The sequence below is a fragment of the Neoarius graeffei genome, chromosome 14, assembly GCF_027579695.1.
Source record: "Neoarius graeffei isolate fNeoGra1 chromosome 14, fNeoGra1.pri, whole genome shotgun sequence".
In the NCBI taxonomy this organism is placed as follows: Eukaryota; Metazoa; Chordata; class Actinopteri; order Siluriformes; family Ariidae; genus Neoarius; species Neoarius graeffei.
In genome coordinates this window covers 18,800,412-18,818,337 of record NC_083582.1, presented here as the reverse complement: position 1 = coordinate 18,818,337, position 17,926 = coordinate 18,800,412, and the positions used below count along the sequence as shown (strand labels likewise).

The 17,926-nt window shown below is 40.3% G+C and overlaps 1 protein-coding gene across 6 annotated transcripts in view; it reads right to left on the bottom strand.

The window, feature by feature from the left end:
- mapta (microtubule-associated protein tau a) overlaps positions 1–17,926 on the bottom strand; it is a 158,571-nt gene that overhangs the window by 51,297 nt on the left and 89,348 nt on the right. For 4 of the 6 annotated variants that reach the window (XM_060939388.1, XM_060939392.1, XM_060939387.1 and 1 more), the window contains 6 exons: positions 15,660–15,737; positions 15,063–15,089; positions 12,784–13,533; positions 12,177–12,211; positions 11,918–12,076; positions 7,646–7,709 (listed from right to left, as the gene is read on the bottom strand). In XM_060939388.1, the coding sequence (XP_060795371.1) occupies positions 7,646–7,709; positions 11,918–12,076; positions 12,177–12,211; positions 12,784–13,533; positions 15,063–15,089; positions 15,660–15,737 (1,113 nt within the window). The remainder of the gene's footprint in view (positions 1–7,645; positions 7,710–11,917; positions 12,077–12,176; positions 12,212–12,783; positions 13,534–15,062; positions 15,090–15,659; positions 15,738–17,926) is intronic. The other 2 variants (XM_060939391.1, XM_060939389.1) reach the window with 2 other exon arrangements.

Sequence of the window (17,926 nt, the reverse complement as noted above, 5' to 3'; positions counted from 1 at the left end):
GACACACAAACACAGGTTAATCCCCATCAGGTGCAATGATTCCACCACTTACCTTCCCTGACTCCGATTTCCATTCACAGACCGACGCTTGGCCATGCCCCGCTGCCACAGGTTCTTATGCTGGAATGCAGTATTTTCCTTTCTCCAAACATAACGCTTCTCATTTAAACCAAAAAGTTCTATTTTGGTCTCATCTGTCCAAAAAACATTTTTCCAACTGGCTTGTCCACGTGATCTTTAGCAAACTGTAGCGGAGCAGCAATGTTGTTTTTGGAGAGCAGTGGCTTCTTATGAACATTAACATTAGCCAATGTGAGAGAGGCCTTCAGTTGCTTAGAAGTTACCCTGGGGTCCTTTGTGGCCTTGCCGACTATTACACGCCTTGCTGTTGGAGTGATCTTTGTTGGTTGACTACTCCTGGGGAGGGTAACAATGGTCTTGAATTTCCTCTATTTGTACACAATCTCTCTGACTGTGGATTGGTGGAGTCCAAACTCTTTAGAGATGGTTTTGTAACCTTTTCCAGCCTGATGAGCATCAACAACGCTTTTTCTGAGGTCCTCAGAAATCTCCTTTGTTCGTGCCATGATACACTTCCACAAACATGTGTTGTGAAGATCAGACTTTGATAGATCCCTGTTCTTTAAAAGAAAAGAACACCCATTTTTAAAATACAGTTATGAAGATAGATTATGATATAAACTAACGATTCATGTGAATAATTGAAAATAAGGAGCTTATACAACTAAGATACTCATCTCCAAAAGTCACGTTTTAATGCAGAATGGATGATTTCATGGAGGCCACCATTGAAAATATTTTAACCAATCAGAAAAATCCCCCCAATCATTCCCGGCAGTGCTCTGATGTCATTTGAGCGCAAGACACAGAAGCGCATACTCCGCATAGCGAGTAAGACTTGAAGCTGCCTCTGGCTGGAGATTATTTCATTAAAAGTTTATATGAAAAAAAATTGAGATTCCATTTCTCTAACAAAAAAGTAGAGGGGGAAAGATAATACTGATGTCACTGATAAACAGAGAGGGAATAGTGAACAGCTGATCTACTCATATGTGACTGAATGAGGGAAATAACTTTTCATATTTATATCCCCAGTAAAAGTACTGCTGCCATGACAGCCTCATTCTGCGGACTGTAATCTCGCTAGACGACCTACAAACAGATCTGCATACAATCTGACTTACCTAAATCTGTCCAAGAGGCAAGTGCATGAGTTTTTACAAGTTTCTGGCAGCATAAGCACTCATTAGCATGCTTAGCATATTCTCGACTCATTCATGAAAAACTTCCTCATCAAGAAGTCACCAGGCTAGCCTACCATAATCACCATAGTAGACAGTCCAACCCCTGTGGCAACGCAGAAAGAGGGTAAACAAACACAGCTCATTTGCTCAGAAAATTTTGAAGAAAAATTTTCACTCAAACAACTCAGATGCACCGGCATTAGGAATACTGTACAAGCCAGTGCTGAATCCAGATGCGGTTCCCACAATCTTCGGCCAAAAAGCAAACAAGACAAACAAGACAACATGGGCAGTAGACTGCAAAAGAGAACTTCAAAGGGTAAGAAAACACTTTTTATGGCTTCCCTAACTTTTTTATTAAGCGTGATATGTTATTTTTAGGGCTGTCGAAGTTAACGCGATAATAAGGCATTAACACGATCTCAATTTATCGCGATTTTAAAAAATAGTGCCGTTAACGCAAATTCTAATTTGGCCCTGCGAGTCACCCGTGGTTCATATTGAGGCTTGTCGCGCACTGCTTCAATAAAAGTGTGAGTGATGGAGAAAGGTCTGTTAAACGGGAAGTTTCATTTCAAAAGTTTCATTTCAGAAGAAGAGTGTGATTGAGTTGGTTTTGGTATGCACTTTGCAGTTCTAAAATACTTTTGTAAAGTGAGATTTCAGTATGCTGTAGCACTGTGATATGACACCAAATGTCTTTATTGAAGTCCAACTGCAATTTATTTTTGTTTGCACAGTACTGTGAAGTCCTATAGGCTGTGACTGAATACAACTCCAGCACAATTGAAGTTTTATTTCATTTTTATTTTCTTTTGTCATACATGTCTGAACTGAGACACAGTAGTATGTAACTACATGTTTTATATTTGAGACTACAGCTCCCTAATCCATCACAAAATCCAATTTTGTGTTTTGTATGTTCAGTACTGCCTAGTATGTGAGTGAATAAACTCCCTTACCATTTTCTCTTATCCCAGCAGTTTTTAACAAGTACTTTTAGCATAAAATGTGTTCACCATTTTAATTGTAACATTTCACTTTAAAAGCTTTATTCATTTACATAGATTTTAAAAAATGTGATTAATCGCGATTAACTATATGAAATTCTGAGATTAATCGCGATTACATTTTTTAATCGTTTGACAGCCCTAGTTATTTTGAGTTTCTTTGGGCATAAACGTAATAAACAAACAGCTGATGCAGCTAAGCGGCTTGATGTTTGTTGGGTGTCTTGCTTTGATTTAGTGTTGTCAGAAAAGCCTAGGTAATGACTAACTGGAACTCTATAAATATTGTTCACTTGTGTGTAACTAATTGATATGGTAATGCCTGTTTATCATGAGGGGCGGCATGGTGGTGTAGTGGTTAGCACTGTCACCTCACAGCAAGAAGGCTCTGGGTTCAAGCCCAGTAGCCGGCGAGGGCCTTTCTGTGTGGAGTTTGCATGTTCTCCCTGTGTCTGTGTGGGTTTCCTCCGGGTGTTCCGGTTTCCCCCACAGTCCAAAGACATGCAGGTTAGGCTAATTGGTGGCTCTAAATTGACCGTAGGTGTGAATGTGAGTGTGAATGGTTGTTTGTCTCTGTGTCAGCCCTGCAATAACCTGGTGACTTGTCCAAGGTGTACCCCGCCTCTCGCCCATAGCTGGGATAGGCTCCAGCTTGTCTGCGACCCTGTAGAACAGGATAAGCGGCTACAGATAATGGATGGATGGATGGATGTTTATCATGACCATCATCATTATTCGTGTCATTGTCCAAAATACTCAAGGAAATCAATGAAGAAATGTCACTGGCACTATATGGTCCATTTTGTCAGATATGGGTGTGTATTGTAAGTGACATTACACTTTATGGAAATCATTCGGAGTTCTTTTAGGTATACATGAATTTGTTTGTGGAATAGCCGATCTTGATCAGTGCAATCTAGTCAAACATGTGATCATTTTAAGAAACAGGTGAAACAGTTTTTATGGAGTAAATTCCAAACCCAGTTTTATGATGTGTATATAACTAATTTTTAATCATTTTGGTGCCATTTCTGTAATCTAGATGTACTCTGTGATAATTACAGTTAGCATATTTTATGACTTTCCTCTTTGTTTATACAATTTTGTCAATTTATTATTGTCTTTTATATTTTATTGTTTCCTGCTGTCATCAAGAGGACCACATTGGAAATAAGTTTATTTTATACTTTGTGTTGTCCTTGGTGCTATTTATACTGTATCTTTTTACATGTATGAATTTTACCAAATAAATCCATACCATACCAGCAGCTCGGGTGTTTCTGGCAATATTTCCACCTTTTTCGTACAAGTGCATCTTCCTGTAATGTTCACATGAATCCTATATAGTAAAGCAGTGTTTGTTTACCCTCTTTCTGCGTTGCCATGGGGGTTGGACTGCATACTACGGTAATTATGGTAGGCTAGCCTGGGGACGTCTTGATGAGAAAGTGTTTCATGAATGAGTCTAGAGCATAGCACGGTGGTGTAGTGGTTAGCACTGTCGCCTCACAGCAAGAAGGTCCTGGGTTCGAGCCCAGCGGCCAATGAGGGCCTTTCTGTGTGGAGTTTGCATGTTCTTTCCATGTCCACGTGGGTTTCCTCCGGGTGCTCCGGTTTCCCCCACAGTCCAAAGGCATGCAGGTTAGGCTAATTGGTGGCTCTAAATTGACTGTAGGTGTGAATGGTTGTCTGTGTCTATGTGTTAGCCCTGTGATGACCTGGCGACTTGTCCAGGGTGTACCCTGCCTCTCGCCCATAGTCAGTTGGGATAGGCTCCAGCTTGCCTGCGACCCTGTAGGACAGGATAAGTGGCTACAGATAATGGATGGCTGGATGGAGTCTAGAGCATGCTAATGAGTAGTATAGCACATAGTTTCAGCCTTATTTTACAGGTAAAAAGTTCAGGTTTGTCCATAAGTCAGGATTGCAGCTCATTAATACACTATTTCAGATGTATCCATCCATCAAATCCACCCTCCCACCCACCCTGGACCCCTTCCAGTTCGCATACAGGGCCCGACGCTCCACAGAGGATGCAATCTGCTCTGCTCTTCACCCAGCCCTCACTCACCTGGAGAAAAAAGATTCATATGTGAGAATGCTGTTCATTGACTTCAGCTCAGCATTCAATACCATAATACCCCAACAGCTGATCTGCAAACTGGGCAAGCTGGGCCTCAGTACCTCCCTCTGCAACTGGCTACTAGACTTCCTCAGCAAGAGACCACAAGCAGTACGTGTCGACAACAACACCTCGAGCACCATCACGCTAAGCACAGGAGCTCCACAAGGCTGTGTGCTCAGTCCTCTGCTCTTCACCCTGCTGACACACAACTGCAAAACAACCTACAGTACCAACCATCTGGTGAAGTTTGCAGACGACACAACTCTGGTGGGTCTCATCACCAATGGTGACGAGACGCACTACAGGACTGAGGTGGACCTTCTGGCCAAGTGGTGCAGAGACAACAACCTCCTGCTGAACGTCAGCAAGACAAAGGAGATTGTTGTCAACTTCCAGAGAGGCCACAGCCAACACCTGCCACTGGCCATCGATGGTGCTGCTGTGGAGAGAGTGAGAAGCACAAAATTCCTTGAAGTGCACATCAGCGAGGACCTCTCCTGGACCAACAACACTGCATCACTGGCCAAGAAAGCCCAACAGCACCTCTACTTTCTGCGCAAACTGAAGCACGCCAGTGCCCCACCACCCATCATGACTACGTTCTACAGAGGGACTATTGAGAGCATCCTCTCCAGCTGCATCACTGTATGGGGCGGGAGCCGCACTGACCAGAACAGGAAATCCCTGCAGCGTATAGTGAACACAGCTGGGAAGATCATCAATGCACCCCTCCCCTCCCTGCAAGACATATACACCACCCGCCTCACCAGCAAAGCTCTCACAATCGTGAGAGATGAGACTCACCCAGCACATAACCTGTTTAGCCTCCTGCCCTCTGGAAAGAGGTACAGGAGCCTCCGGTCCAGAACCACCAGACTCACCAACAGCTTCATCCACCAGGCCATCAGGATGCTGAACTCCCTCCCCTCTCTCCCATCACTGACAGCTCCACCCACCAGACAGCCAAGAAGTTAGGATCTTGCCCCCCCCCACCCCCGCATGGGAAAGACTCTGACTCAGAACCCCCCCCACACATACACACACGGAAAGACTCGAACTCAGGAAAGACTCTGACTATGGAACTGCACTATGTGACTTTGCACCTTTACCTGCACTACTTCACTTTTTTTACACACCATACACTGTTTCTTGTTGCTGCTGCCCTCCACGGAAAAGACTTCTCTATGGAACTACACATGTGACTTTGCACCTTACCTGAACTATCTCATAAGAACTGCCTTGGGCCCTGCAATATAACAACTTACCATATGCTGCTTCTGAATGCTGCTACTGTGATAACCTCAACTGGACTGCCCTGGACTGTGCTGTACTGTACTGTCTTGTATACTAGTCTTGTTTTTATCTTCCTGTCTTTAAAGCAGATTATTTTTTCTAAATGTTAAATTTTTAAATGTTAAATGTTTCAATTGTTTTTTTTTAATCATTACTTTATTATTACTTATTGCTTGTTACACTGTTATTGGTCCTGTCTTGCACTTTAATGTTTGTCTTGTTAATGTCAGTCCTATGTTTGTCTATGTCTTTGCATGGGATAGAGAGAAACGCAATTTCAATTTCCTTGTATGACCTGTGCATATGAAGAAACTGACAATAAAGCTGACTTGAACTTGAACTATAGTGAAAAAATCAACATTGTCAGCTTAGTAGACCTTTCGCTTTGCCCCTTCAGTACACTCAACCTTGCACCCAAATGATATCATGCATCGCCCTTCCAACAGGCAACATGGCAGCCTCCTGGTGGCATTAGAGCAGCAATACAAAAACGCTCATAACTTTCTTATAAATGGTTAAACATGCCTGAAACTTTTCTTACGGGTTCTCAATATTACAAGCTACCAACCCATGCATGTATTACTTTGCATATTCTATTCCTTTAACCCTTTGATGCAAAGCATGGGTCAAAAGTGACCCGGCTGAGTTTTTATCTTCTATACCTTTGCAATAAATTAATTCCATCATTCGGTATTCAAGGTATTCCTCAATTAACTTGTTTTTGATCATCATACATCCTTATTTTATTTTTTCCTTTCTTACTTTTTGAATAAAAACCCTTTTTGTATCACTACTCTTCTAATGCACAACATGGGTCAAAAACGACCTGCATTCATTTTCCAGGTCATTTCATGTATGACTGAGTGTTTCTATGATATACTTTTGAAATAAATTCATTTTGTCATTTACTTTTCCAAATATGCAGTAAATATCTTGTTTTTGTTTAGCACAAATCATCATTTTTATTTTTCCTTTCTTAAGTTATGAACAAGCACAGCTTTTGTAATTCTACATCAAGTTTACACACATGGGTCAGAAACGACCCGCATGCATTTACTACAGCGTTTGGTGGGAACTGTGAATTGTGCTTGTGTTTCACATTTCACATTTCACAGCTCAGCACAGTGCCCTTTGCCCATCTAATACATGTAAGTAATGTTTTTCAATTGTTCTAACATTACCTTAGAAAAAAATTGATTATGTTTAGGTTACCTTGAGAGTGAATAGATTACTTGTCAGAAAGTTACAAGTAATTACTATTAGCTACCTAGCTGTTGGCATATTCTACTTTAGTTAGCTAATTTTATTGTAGTTGGCTTAGCTAACTACATAGTTAATAAATAAATAACTGGCCCCATTCACTGCTAAAGTAATTACTTGAAACAAATTATTATTATTATAGTATCAAGACATTTAATTTTAAATCACACTTGGATGACCCATGTGTAGTAATAAAAGTATTTTTGTTCATAAAGTAGGAAAGAAAAAATTAAATTAATGATTTGTGGTAATTAAAAGCAAGATATTTAAAGAATACTTGGAATATTCAATCATAAAATAAATTGATTTCAAAAGATAGAGCAAAGAAAAACTCAGTCAGCATGAAATAACCTGGAAAATGAATGCGGGTCATTTTTGACCCATATTGTGCATTAGAAGGGGTGTGCATCTGTGTAAAATATAGATCAACTAATATCTGTATTGGCATTCGTCTTTATCCCCTTTGGACGCAAGGAAAAATGCTATGGAACTTCATGCTATGGAACTTCATGTGTACAATTGTACACATTATGTCTGAAGGGGATATAGAATTAATATTTCCATTTTCCAAGTCTGAGAAGATGAACAATAAATGTCAATGTTGAACCTCCAAGCTGTAAACTTATTAAAAAATGACAAAAATTCTGAAATGACATAAACACACTTAGTCTCGAAAAGCATGAGTCACTCACCTGACTGAGGAGGGGTCATTGCTGGAATCTTTGTACCAGCAGCGTAAGGCCTGCTTCCTGGAGCCTGACATCCAAAGGAAAGAGCAGTAACTTAGCACTGTTTTGGAAGGCATATCATTGTCACTCTTGCTTCAGAGGATAATTTCACGTCAAATCTGTACATTTGTACTTTCTAAAAGCACCTCTGTAGCCATAAATACTGTGCTGTGCTCATCCCTGGGCTTACTAATGATCATACTATACTTTCTTTCAAAACACATCTTACTGTTTTTCCTTTATTCTTCCTCAACTGTATACTGTAATGATTTACATTCCCATGCTCTCGAAGTTTCTCCCTCATGTCTTCTCAGAGAGTTTTTCCTTGCCATGTTGCCTCTGGCTTGCTCATGACAGACTGAAATCTACATCCTGTAAAGATTTCTGTAAAGCTGCTTTGTGAAATATCTGTTAAAAATGCTATACAAATAAATTGCTAAAACAGTATCCTTGTGCTTTACTTATTGTAAGCTTTTATTGAGTAGTTTGCATATTTCCCTTGTAAGGTATGATAAGGATAACATGACAAAGATATACATTTATATTCATGCACTAAAAAAGACAATCATAAATTGTGTCTACTGTCAGTAAATAATCAGTTATTACAAAAGTGTATTGCTGCCATGCCAGAAAAAAAAAATGGATCACAATTGTGTTATAATGTGAAAAGTTTGTGATAGCAAGATATTTTTCATGTTTTAACAAGACATTTTCACATTATAACAAGATATTTTCATGTTATTATGACATACAGACTTATCACATTATAACAAGACAAGACTATTAGGCTATGACATGAAACTCGTGTTTGAATGAGGAAACAGTTGGTGGAGAACAGACAAACTGAGGAATATGCCTCATTACATGATTTGATTAAGTTCTACTTCATGCTTGGGTTGAGATATAGTGAGATTCTGCTGTTATTGTAAGGAGTATGCATAAGATAAATAGTACTGTATATTATTATAATAAGAAAAATTTCTTGTTATTACATGATAAGTTTGCATGTCATAACGCAAAAATATCTGGTTATAACATCAAAATACACTACAACCCCACTATAGCAAACTCTTTTACTGTGAACTATCGCATATAATGAACTAAGTTCATGTCCCCCGCCTTTAGGGACAATGAGTTGGAGTCTTAAAAAACATCATTGTGTCACATCCATGTGTGTTGGTGCTCAGAGCTCACACTGCAGATTACAATATGTGCACAGTGTCATAAGGACTAATTACAGTACTATGCACCTGTTCTGGATTAGAGCGCAATCACAGCGTGAGCTTATAAGGACCAGTGTTTCCCCTACCATTATATTGGGGGGAGTGCTTCCCCCCCCCAACGGGACCCTGCACCCTCCCAAAAGCCACACACACACACACACACACACACACACACACACACACACACACACTTTAAGGTCCGAAAAAAACAGGAGTGCAGTTCTATTGTAAAAATTGTTCTAGTATTCTAAAATAAATGTGAAAGACTTAAATATGACTCGTTTAACTGTTTGTTCAGATTCTAATGCTCTGTAATAGAAGCCACGGGGAGGGGTCCTGCAGGTGACCATCCTCATCCAGCACCCTCCCAAACCAGTAAACTCAGGACTCTCTAAACACACAGACTTGGCAAAGTATACGCGTTGTGCCTAGTGTCTCACATTACCAAGCCTTGTATTGTATCTGTGTATTGCCTTTCTGGTTTTGACTTTGTTTTGTGTATTTGGACTATGTCTTTTGTCTTTGCTGCCATCATTCTGTTTGTGCCTCACGTGATCACTGCCCGTTTCATGACCCTGTCTTTGTCTTATGTTTTTTGAACTGTTTGCCTGCCTGTTTGTAAATAAACACTCTTCCTGCAATTACATCCGTCATTCGCCTGCTTACATGACACACTGAGCCATGCGCTCCTCTTCCCACCAGAGACAAACAATAAGTAATTAAATCCACAGTCAAGTTAAAAATACATGTTAACACCAAAAAACAAAGGCTTAATGAGCCTTGCTTAGGTGTAGATCACAAACAATTATCGAGAACGGTGATAAAAAAAAATCAATAAAATGACTGCTGATACTGCTAAACTAAACACCTAGTTAAAGCGAGCTGATGGCATTTTTATACCCCCCACCCAGCCCTCTGGTGCAACATAAATGATATCATTGGTAATTTACATATGAACACATGAATTAACTGAATGGTGAAGATTTAGAAAACATAGCGAGTCAGTGGATGGACTGACAACAATATACTGGTAACCTCTGTCATTTCTATAACAGATGAGGAAACTATCGCCTCCGTTTGTGATCCTTTAACTCAGTCAGTGAGTCCAGGGCCGCTGACAGCTTTGGCTGGGCCCGGGACAAAATGCTCTGAATGGGCCCCCCCAACAACCCCCCCCCCCCCCCCCCCCCGGGCCAACCCACACACACACCCACCTCTCTTATCCCAGTCTCTACTCACTCCAACCCTTAAATGACAGGTATTCAAAAACCATTCAACCGGTCAACAACCATTTCATTTTAGCATTTCAACATTTTTACAGTTTTAACATTTTAACATTTCCTTAGTCTGCAACTATTCAGGTGCGAAATGCAATGCGCCGGACTTTTGTTGTGCGTGCGTGCGTACTGTCCAGTGTGAAAAGCAGAGAAGAACACACCGCTCGAGAAACGGCGGGATATGATTGCGGGCTAATGTGAATATTCTTAGCTTCAATCAGATATATGACACAATGTTATTAAGCCGTTGTGGTTATGAAATGATTCAATGCCCTGTGCGTTTGATATGGTGTTCAGTGTGACTTGCTCTCCCCTCGTTTGTAACATGAATTGCATGCCGCGTGTGCCTTGGTTGGGGTTACTTTACGGGGCGGGAAAAAGTTGGCTGTGTCTTACCTGGCTCAGCTGCCCCACTGCCTTTGCTAGTACCTGCTGCATCATCCGAATCTTTTTTAAAATATTTATGCAGTGAGCCCCTGAGTCTCTTGGTTTCTTCCTCTCTTTTCTTTTCTGTGCTCCTGACTTGTGCATGTTGGCAAATGGCACGCTGATTGTCAAAGCGCTATGATCGAACGATGTCGTTTTTTTCCCCTTAATCAAAGAGTCAGACCAAACCATTTTTGCATTAGGGGTGGTAGGGGGTTCTTGACGCCTTTTTCAAAGACAATAAAGGCAAAAGATCTAGAAATCATTTATTGAATGCAAATATAGCACATTTCTCCCCCAAATCAACACAATTTGAAATGAAATAAAATAATCGCAACTTCATGAGAGCCCAGTTCTGGGCCCCCCCCATTCCTGGGCCCGGGACAACATACCCGTTTGTCCCCCCCTGTCGGCGGGCCTGAGTGAGTCAGTCAGTGATAGTGACTCAGAAGGAGAAATTGATGATAAGGAGAATGTGCCTATAATTTTGTGTATAACATGAGTGGTGTAACAAGTGGGTCCATTTTAGCATTACAAACTTTCCAGTATAGTATACTCTTTGGATGTCCCCCAAGGAATTCGTTATAACAGGGTTGCAGTGTATCTTGTTAAAACATGAAAAACATCTTGCTATCCCCATAAACTTTTCAGGTTATAATGTGATACTGATCCATTTTTCTTTTTCTGGAGTGGCAGCAATATGCTTCTGTAATGCTAACCATAGACTAGAAGACTTGAAAAGACCCGGAAAAGACTTTTAAAAGTCTAAAGTCTGACACCCTCTCACATCTAAAGACAATGCATCATTAGTCACAGCGTTATGCCAGCAAGATTACAACTTGCAACTTTTCAAGTGATTATCTATGATCATTTGAAGATAAAGTGATTAATATTATCTATGATAAGATTAAACACTTTTGATTTTATTGGAATGTCAATACAAGTAAAAGACTGACTTAAGACTCCTGACCACCTTACACCAAATGATTGAGGTTAAGGGAGTGTGCCCCAGCTCTAGCAAAACTCTCAAGATTTTATTCCGACACTGGTAATTTGTCTGCAACAGTGAAATCGCATGAAAAGTCATTTGGTGTAAGGCCAGCACAAGTTATATTGGGCCAAAATCACTTTTAAAATGTAGCTCACACCTTACATGCAGTAAATGTGTCAGTAAATTATTTAATTGTGGACGATGGAGAGTCTACTGTTAGTCAAAATTGAAGAAAAGCATATCACCACTGCGGTGGAAGTGTAGATTAAGCCATTTTCAGCAGAAGCAGAGGAGACATTTGCTCAGCAACTATACTCACCCTTGGCCCAGTCCCTGTTTGTAAAGCACTTTTAGGTGCTGAAAGAGAACTAGAGGAAGCTGAGGGTTTTTTCGCAATGTTGGAGGGTCTTTTTAAGGAGGATACTCTAGCTTTGGCAGGAGGTGCTTTGAGTGTCTTTGTGCCATAAGATGAAAATGACTGAATCAAAAGAATATAGATAGTGAACAAAATATTGAAAAGGTGAGGAGTGGAGGGATTATAAAAACAAATAATGTAAGAAAACAAAAGGATTGCTTACCCGTTTCTCAGTGTCATTGTCAGTCTTGGCTTGAGCTACCAAAGAGAAAGATGTGGGTCAAAACAATTTGTTCAATTTTTTTTCCTGCTCAGATTGGCTCTATTATACCAGAATAGGCACATGTACCACAGGGAACTGCCATGCTTTGAGAGTTCCTAGAGAAACTGCTTTTCCTGTATTTGATATACTGAGTATAGAAGTGCATGTAGGAGAGGATTTTAGCAGTTCTATTCTGTTAATAACGATGATGTAGCGATGATCACAAGAACACACAAACAAATTCATGCAGTTGTGACATGCTAAATGGACTTGTGGAAATGTGGCCAGCAAAAATGTGGCCTTCATCAATCAGCACAGAAAAAGGCCACATTACTGTCAACCAAGATCAAAGCACGGCAGGGTGACAGAAGTTATATGAAAGAAAAGCTTAAATATTTGTGGGGCAACAGGCAATTTCCTTCAATGCTGCATCTATTTCGCTGGACATTCTTTACAGCAAAGGACAATGCAGTACAGCTTAAAATAGCTCTGAAAAGCAGAGGCAGAAGGAAATAAAACAAGAGAGACTAGGCTGGGATTTGGGATTGATTAACAAGACATCACAGACCTTTGAACTGAGATACGGGTACACGAGATTTTCTAGTTGGTGAGCCATAGGAAGTGACTGGAAAACTGGTTGAGTCCTTCAAAAGAGGAATGACTTCTTTTCCTTCTGTCTTGAGGCTTCCAGGGTGAAGTGCCAATTGAGTGCTCTGGTCTTCAACTGAATCACTGTAATTACCTTCATGCAGTACCAAATAAGAGTCTCTCAGTGACACTGAAGTCAGACACTGTATGTGGCTCTGTGGTAGTACTGTAGCACTGACAAATTCCTGCTTCAGTGAAGTACTTCCTTGGTCATGGTCACAGCTTGGATCCACTGATAAATTGACATTGGAACAATGCAAGGTGCCCATACTGGGTATATCTTTATCTCCAAATTGTGTCATCTTCTGTTGATCTGTCACAGTTTGTTGCCCATCCTTAGGACCTTTCTCAGTGGAATCAATGCAGGGTTGTTGGAGAAATTCTTCAGAAACAGAAACACTCTCACGTTCTCTGATCTTGTCCCCAACAGCTGTGAGATCTTCCAGGGCTGCACTGCGGATTAAGAAGGAGACAGGAAGGTCGTTCTCCAGGGACAGGCTTCTGGTGCGATCAGGACTGACCAGTCGATGCTGCAGATGCTTCGATGGACCACTCCAGCTGGTCATCAGAAAATGTTCTTCTTCTTCTGGTATACTCTGGTCTATAAAACCTCGACCCATGTCTTGCCAGTCTTCATCATAACCCCCTGAAGAGAAGTCAGCTGCTACATCTGGAAATATTGCCGTACTTGTTTTCAGAGTCCATGGTATATCATCATTTGGATTTCCTGGCCTAATGGAACTCTTATTATTCAGGCATCATAAAAACAAGGACACAGCTAATCATTGTTGATTAGTTATGTCCAATTAATCAGTGCCACTTTTCCACAAGAAGAGAGAACTGATTTAATATGAACAGAACTCAGACAAGATTAAAAAAAAAAGCAATGGGATGGTAAAATCATTATTTTGTTAGCCCTGTTAACCATATGAATATGAACATACATAAGAGTTGAAAGGTGCAAATAAAGGGCATTCTGTGACTACTTTTATTTCCACACTATATGTTAAAGAAAACTAGTCTATATGTTACACAAACAAAGTGTCACAAAGATTAATGTGGCATGGTGTGATGTACAGTCATGGGAAAAAGAAAGTACACCCTATTTTTATTCTTTCCCCAAAGAGTAAACCAACATTCAGAAACCAGCTGGAGAAAAACAAGTACACCCCATAAGTCAATAACATTAAGAACCACCTTTATCAACAATTGGTGTTGGAATGGCAAGTCAAAGTCCAGACCTCAACCCCATTGAGATGTTTGGATGTTTGGGTGGGATCTTAAGAGAGCTGTCCTTAAACCCTCATACATCAATGAACTGAAGCAATTTTGTAAAGAAGAGTCTGATAAAATGTCTCTACAGCCATGTGATAGACTGATAAACTCCTACAGAAAATGTTTGCTTTATGTTATTGTTCCTAAAGGTGGTTCTCCATGTCAGTAGATTATAGGGGGCACTTGTTTATTCCCACCTGGTTTCTGAATGTTGGTTTACTTTTTGGGAAAAAATGACTACATATTGAAATCTGTTAGTTTTTTGTCTTGCCAATTGATATTATTTATTCATAGAATTTGGTGAGAACCAAGCAATTGTTATTTAGGCCCTGAAAAATAAAAATCTCAAGTTGAAGGAGGGTACGCTTTCTTTTCCCCATGACTGTACAAGCATTTAGCAGACGATCTTATCCAGAGTAACATACAACATACCCAGAGCAGCTTGGGTATTAGGCACCTTGCTCAAGGGCATTTCAGCCATTCCTGCTGGCCCAGGGAATTGAACCAGTGACCTTTTGGTCCTAAAGCTGCTTCTCTAACCATTACGCCATGGCTTCTCCAGTACTTATACAGTATTAAATAGTGAATAGATAGGGTTGCTCCTATTCCAGAACTGAGTATCAGAATTGGGCCAATAATGGCCTGAAAGGCTGGCTCAGTAAGGCAATTTGCCATAGTTTCCAGAGTTTCATTGGTTCAGAACACAACACAAATGGTTCGTGTGAACATATAATAACAGCTCCACACCATCATTTCAACATTATTTGATGTTTTGAATAGCTTAGCAACAGAAGTTTATCGTATGGCTGAATATTCTTTTATAATAGAGATATAAAATTGGTAAAATGGGGATCAGTGCATCCCTACTACTAGACTCTGAAAAACAAACATGATTTAATAAAAGAGACGAAATATAAACAGTACCTGTTGGAGATGAACCTGTGGGTCCTCCTGCTTGTTCATAAATGGCATGCATCCATAAGGGGAGAAAAAAGCAGCCATTAGAGAATTGCAATTTAAATCCATTTTCTTACGAATGCACACCAGGAAAAAAGGAAAACTGGGAAGGTAGCTGCAATAAACTGCAATTGCTTGAATGCTGACAGGCATAGATCATTTTCAAGCTTTTAAATGCATTAAATGCATCACACCCATGTCACTGTGGCCATTAGAGCAAGGCTTGCTGTGATAAATGAATGAGAAACTCCACTACATTATCTCCTGATTGAAAGAGTGTAAAACATTCAGCATATCAGCCATGATATTAAAACACATTGTGTTAGTTATTCAGTAGAGCAATGCTCTGGCTTGCGAGGAACATTCATACAGAAAGGGAAAAGAAATGCCAGAAAAGTAAGGAATACAGTCTCTAATGTGGATACCCCAAAGCAGATAGCTGCTGTAAAAGCAACACAAAGACAAAAGGTTGTGGACGTTAGTAATTGGTCCAAGGCGAAACCATAGCATTCCAGCAAAATCATCGATCATGAAAGGCAGCAATCAGTGGTTGGTGGCGCGTACCACTCTGCCCATTTGAATCAGCAGGAGCAGACGCTGGCTGAGCTTCTCCATGTACTTCTGCAGAATCCACCAACCCGTCTATTAGACAACAGTTGAGACCCTTAAATTAGTCAGTACCAACGACAGCTGCAGGTTAACTCTTTCAGGGCAAAAAGTAAAATGAGTAGTAGACTTGTTTATACTGTATTTGTTTTTCTATTATATCTTCAGGGTGAATAATAAAACACATATAAAAAGTATTAGGAGTAAAGGTAAAATGCAGGACACAATTAGATTGGGTTGTCTATGAAGATTGTCTAATGTTTGGACTGTTTCACAATCATGATTATCTTTTTGAATAAAACTAACTAACTCCTTCAACTAGGTCCAGTGTATATATGCTGAAGTTTCTTATACCTTATTTTACAGGGACACACCAGCCCTACAGCAGTAATGTCTCTTACAAGTTCAAATAAATCTGTTTGTAAGAGTAAATTGCAATCTCAGTTTTGACCTTGTGGTCATTTCATTTAATTCTCCTTTAATTATTACACTTAGATTTTACTGGTTAAATTCAGAATTGCATTTTTTAGTACTAACTAGGTTTTACTTTGGGATGTATACAGTACTTTCATTCACAATAGAAAAGATATTTAATTGGAAGTTACATTTTTTGTAAACTAAGGTGGTGTTTACATTAGACCGTATCAGCGGATCATCAGATTAATGTTTTTAAAATGATTCGCGTGCACACAGCAACGCCAATACACGATTCGCGTGCACACAGCAACACCAATACACGGATACGCTAATCACATGACTAATTCGGCACGTAAGTTGAAATGTGTCAGTGCAGCTCAGCGCTTCCTCCTCAGCGGCTGCGCTCCAAATCACTCCGCCCTGAACAGCGAGTGCCCTCTGGAGGGTGCGCACTCCGGCCCTGCGCAGCTCACAGAGCGCGTGAGTGAAGCGCACGAGCAGTGATTCGGGACTGAGCAGCTGTGTGTGTGATCCCAGTACATATCGGGCATGCGCAAGTCACTCACCACTTGCAAGTGGAAGGATGGCAAGCCTAAAGACAATCATAACTACACAATGGGCAGTATTTGCATCTTACCATGAACAACATTAAGAATGACAAAGCAAAGCATTATATTCATACTTTTATACTCTTTAATGAAAAACAAAAAGGTGATACAAGGCAGAAACAATAGCAGGAAGTGAAGTCCGCGCCGTTTTTCAGCAGTCGCGTCACATGACCAACGTGGCATGAACAACGCCAGCGAATCAGGAAGGTGGATGTCACAGTGACGTTGTCCAATGACGACGTCAGCTAGAGCTCAGCACTGCGTTTCCTCGTATCTCAATGTTTACACAGCACCGGATCAGATACGAACTGGGTTGAATACGTGGGCCCTGGCGGATTCAAGTTGTTCCGCCTGTGGAGTCGTTTCCCGGCATTTTAATGTGAACGGACAGTGCATCCGCGACGAAAACGAGACGGATACGGTCTAATGTAAACACCACCTAAGTGCCTCCTTTGTCCATCAGAAATGTCCTCTCTGGAACTCATTCAGCATATGATGAGTTTGTAAATGATTTTTAATAAAATGTTGGTCTCTTTTGAAGCAGAATACTCCACAGTAAAAAAACAGGACTTGAAACAGATGTGAGACATATTTGCAGCAGAGCTTCACATGTGGTTGAAATGTGAGTCTGTCTAAAAAATCTGAGGTTGATTTTTGGACTATTGTGCACCTGAAAAAAAATATAACCTGATTGTAAAACTGCCCATATATCGATTTATAATTATGCAACAAAGGTTCATTCTAGGAAATAAGATGTTAAACTGATGTCTGTTATTTCAGCAAAGTTTGATGTAAAATGATGATTCTGTGAATGTTTCCAAGCACTTAAAACATATATGCAGAACCATGACCTCACTTTTTGTTTATAGATGCCTTGAGACCTCAAGAATGGTACAGGAATAGTTTTAGCATTAACAATAAATCTAATATAGTAATTTTTACAATTAAAGTGATTCATATAGGTAGCAGTCTGAGTGAATGACCTTAATGTCCATGACATCACAGCAGGAAGTCTATCGGTCTCATCGCCATTTCTGCTATACTAAAACACAGAGCTGACTGCAACTCCAGTCCTCCATTTTGAGCTAATTTATCACCATGCCACATAGATATGTTGCTGGCGGGTGCAGCAACATGAGAGAAGGTGGATTTATGTTGCATTTATGGCCCAAGAATGTTCAAACTGCAAAGATTTGGATG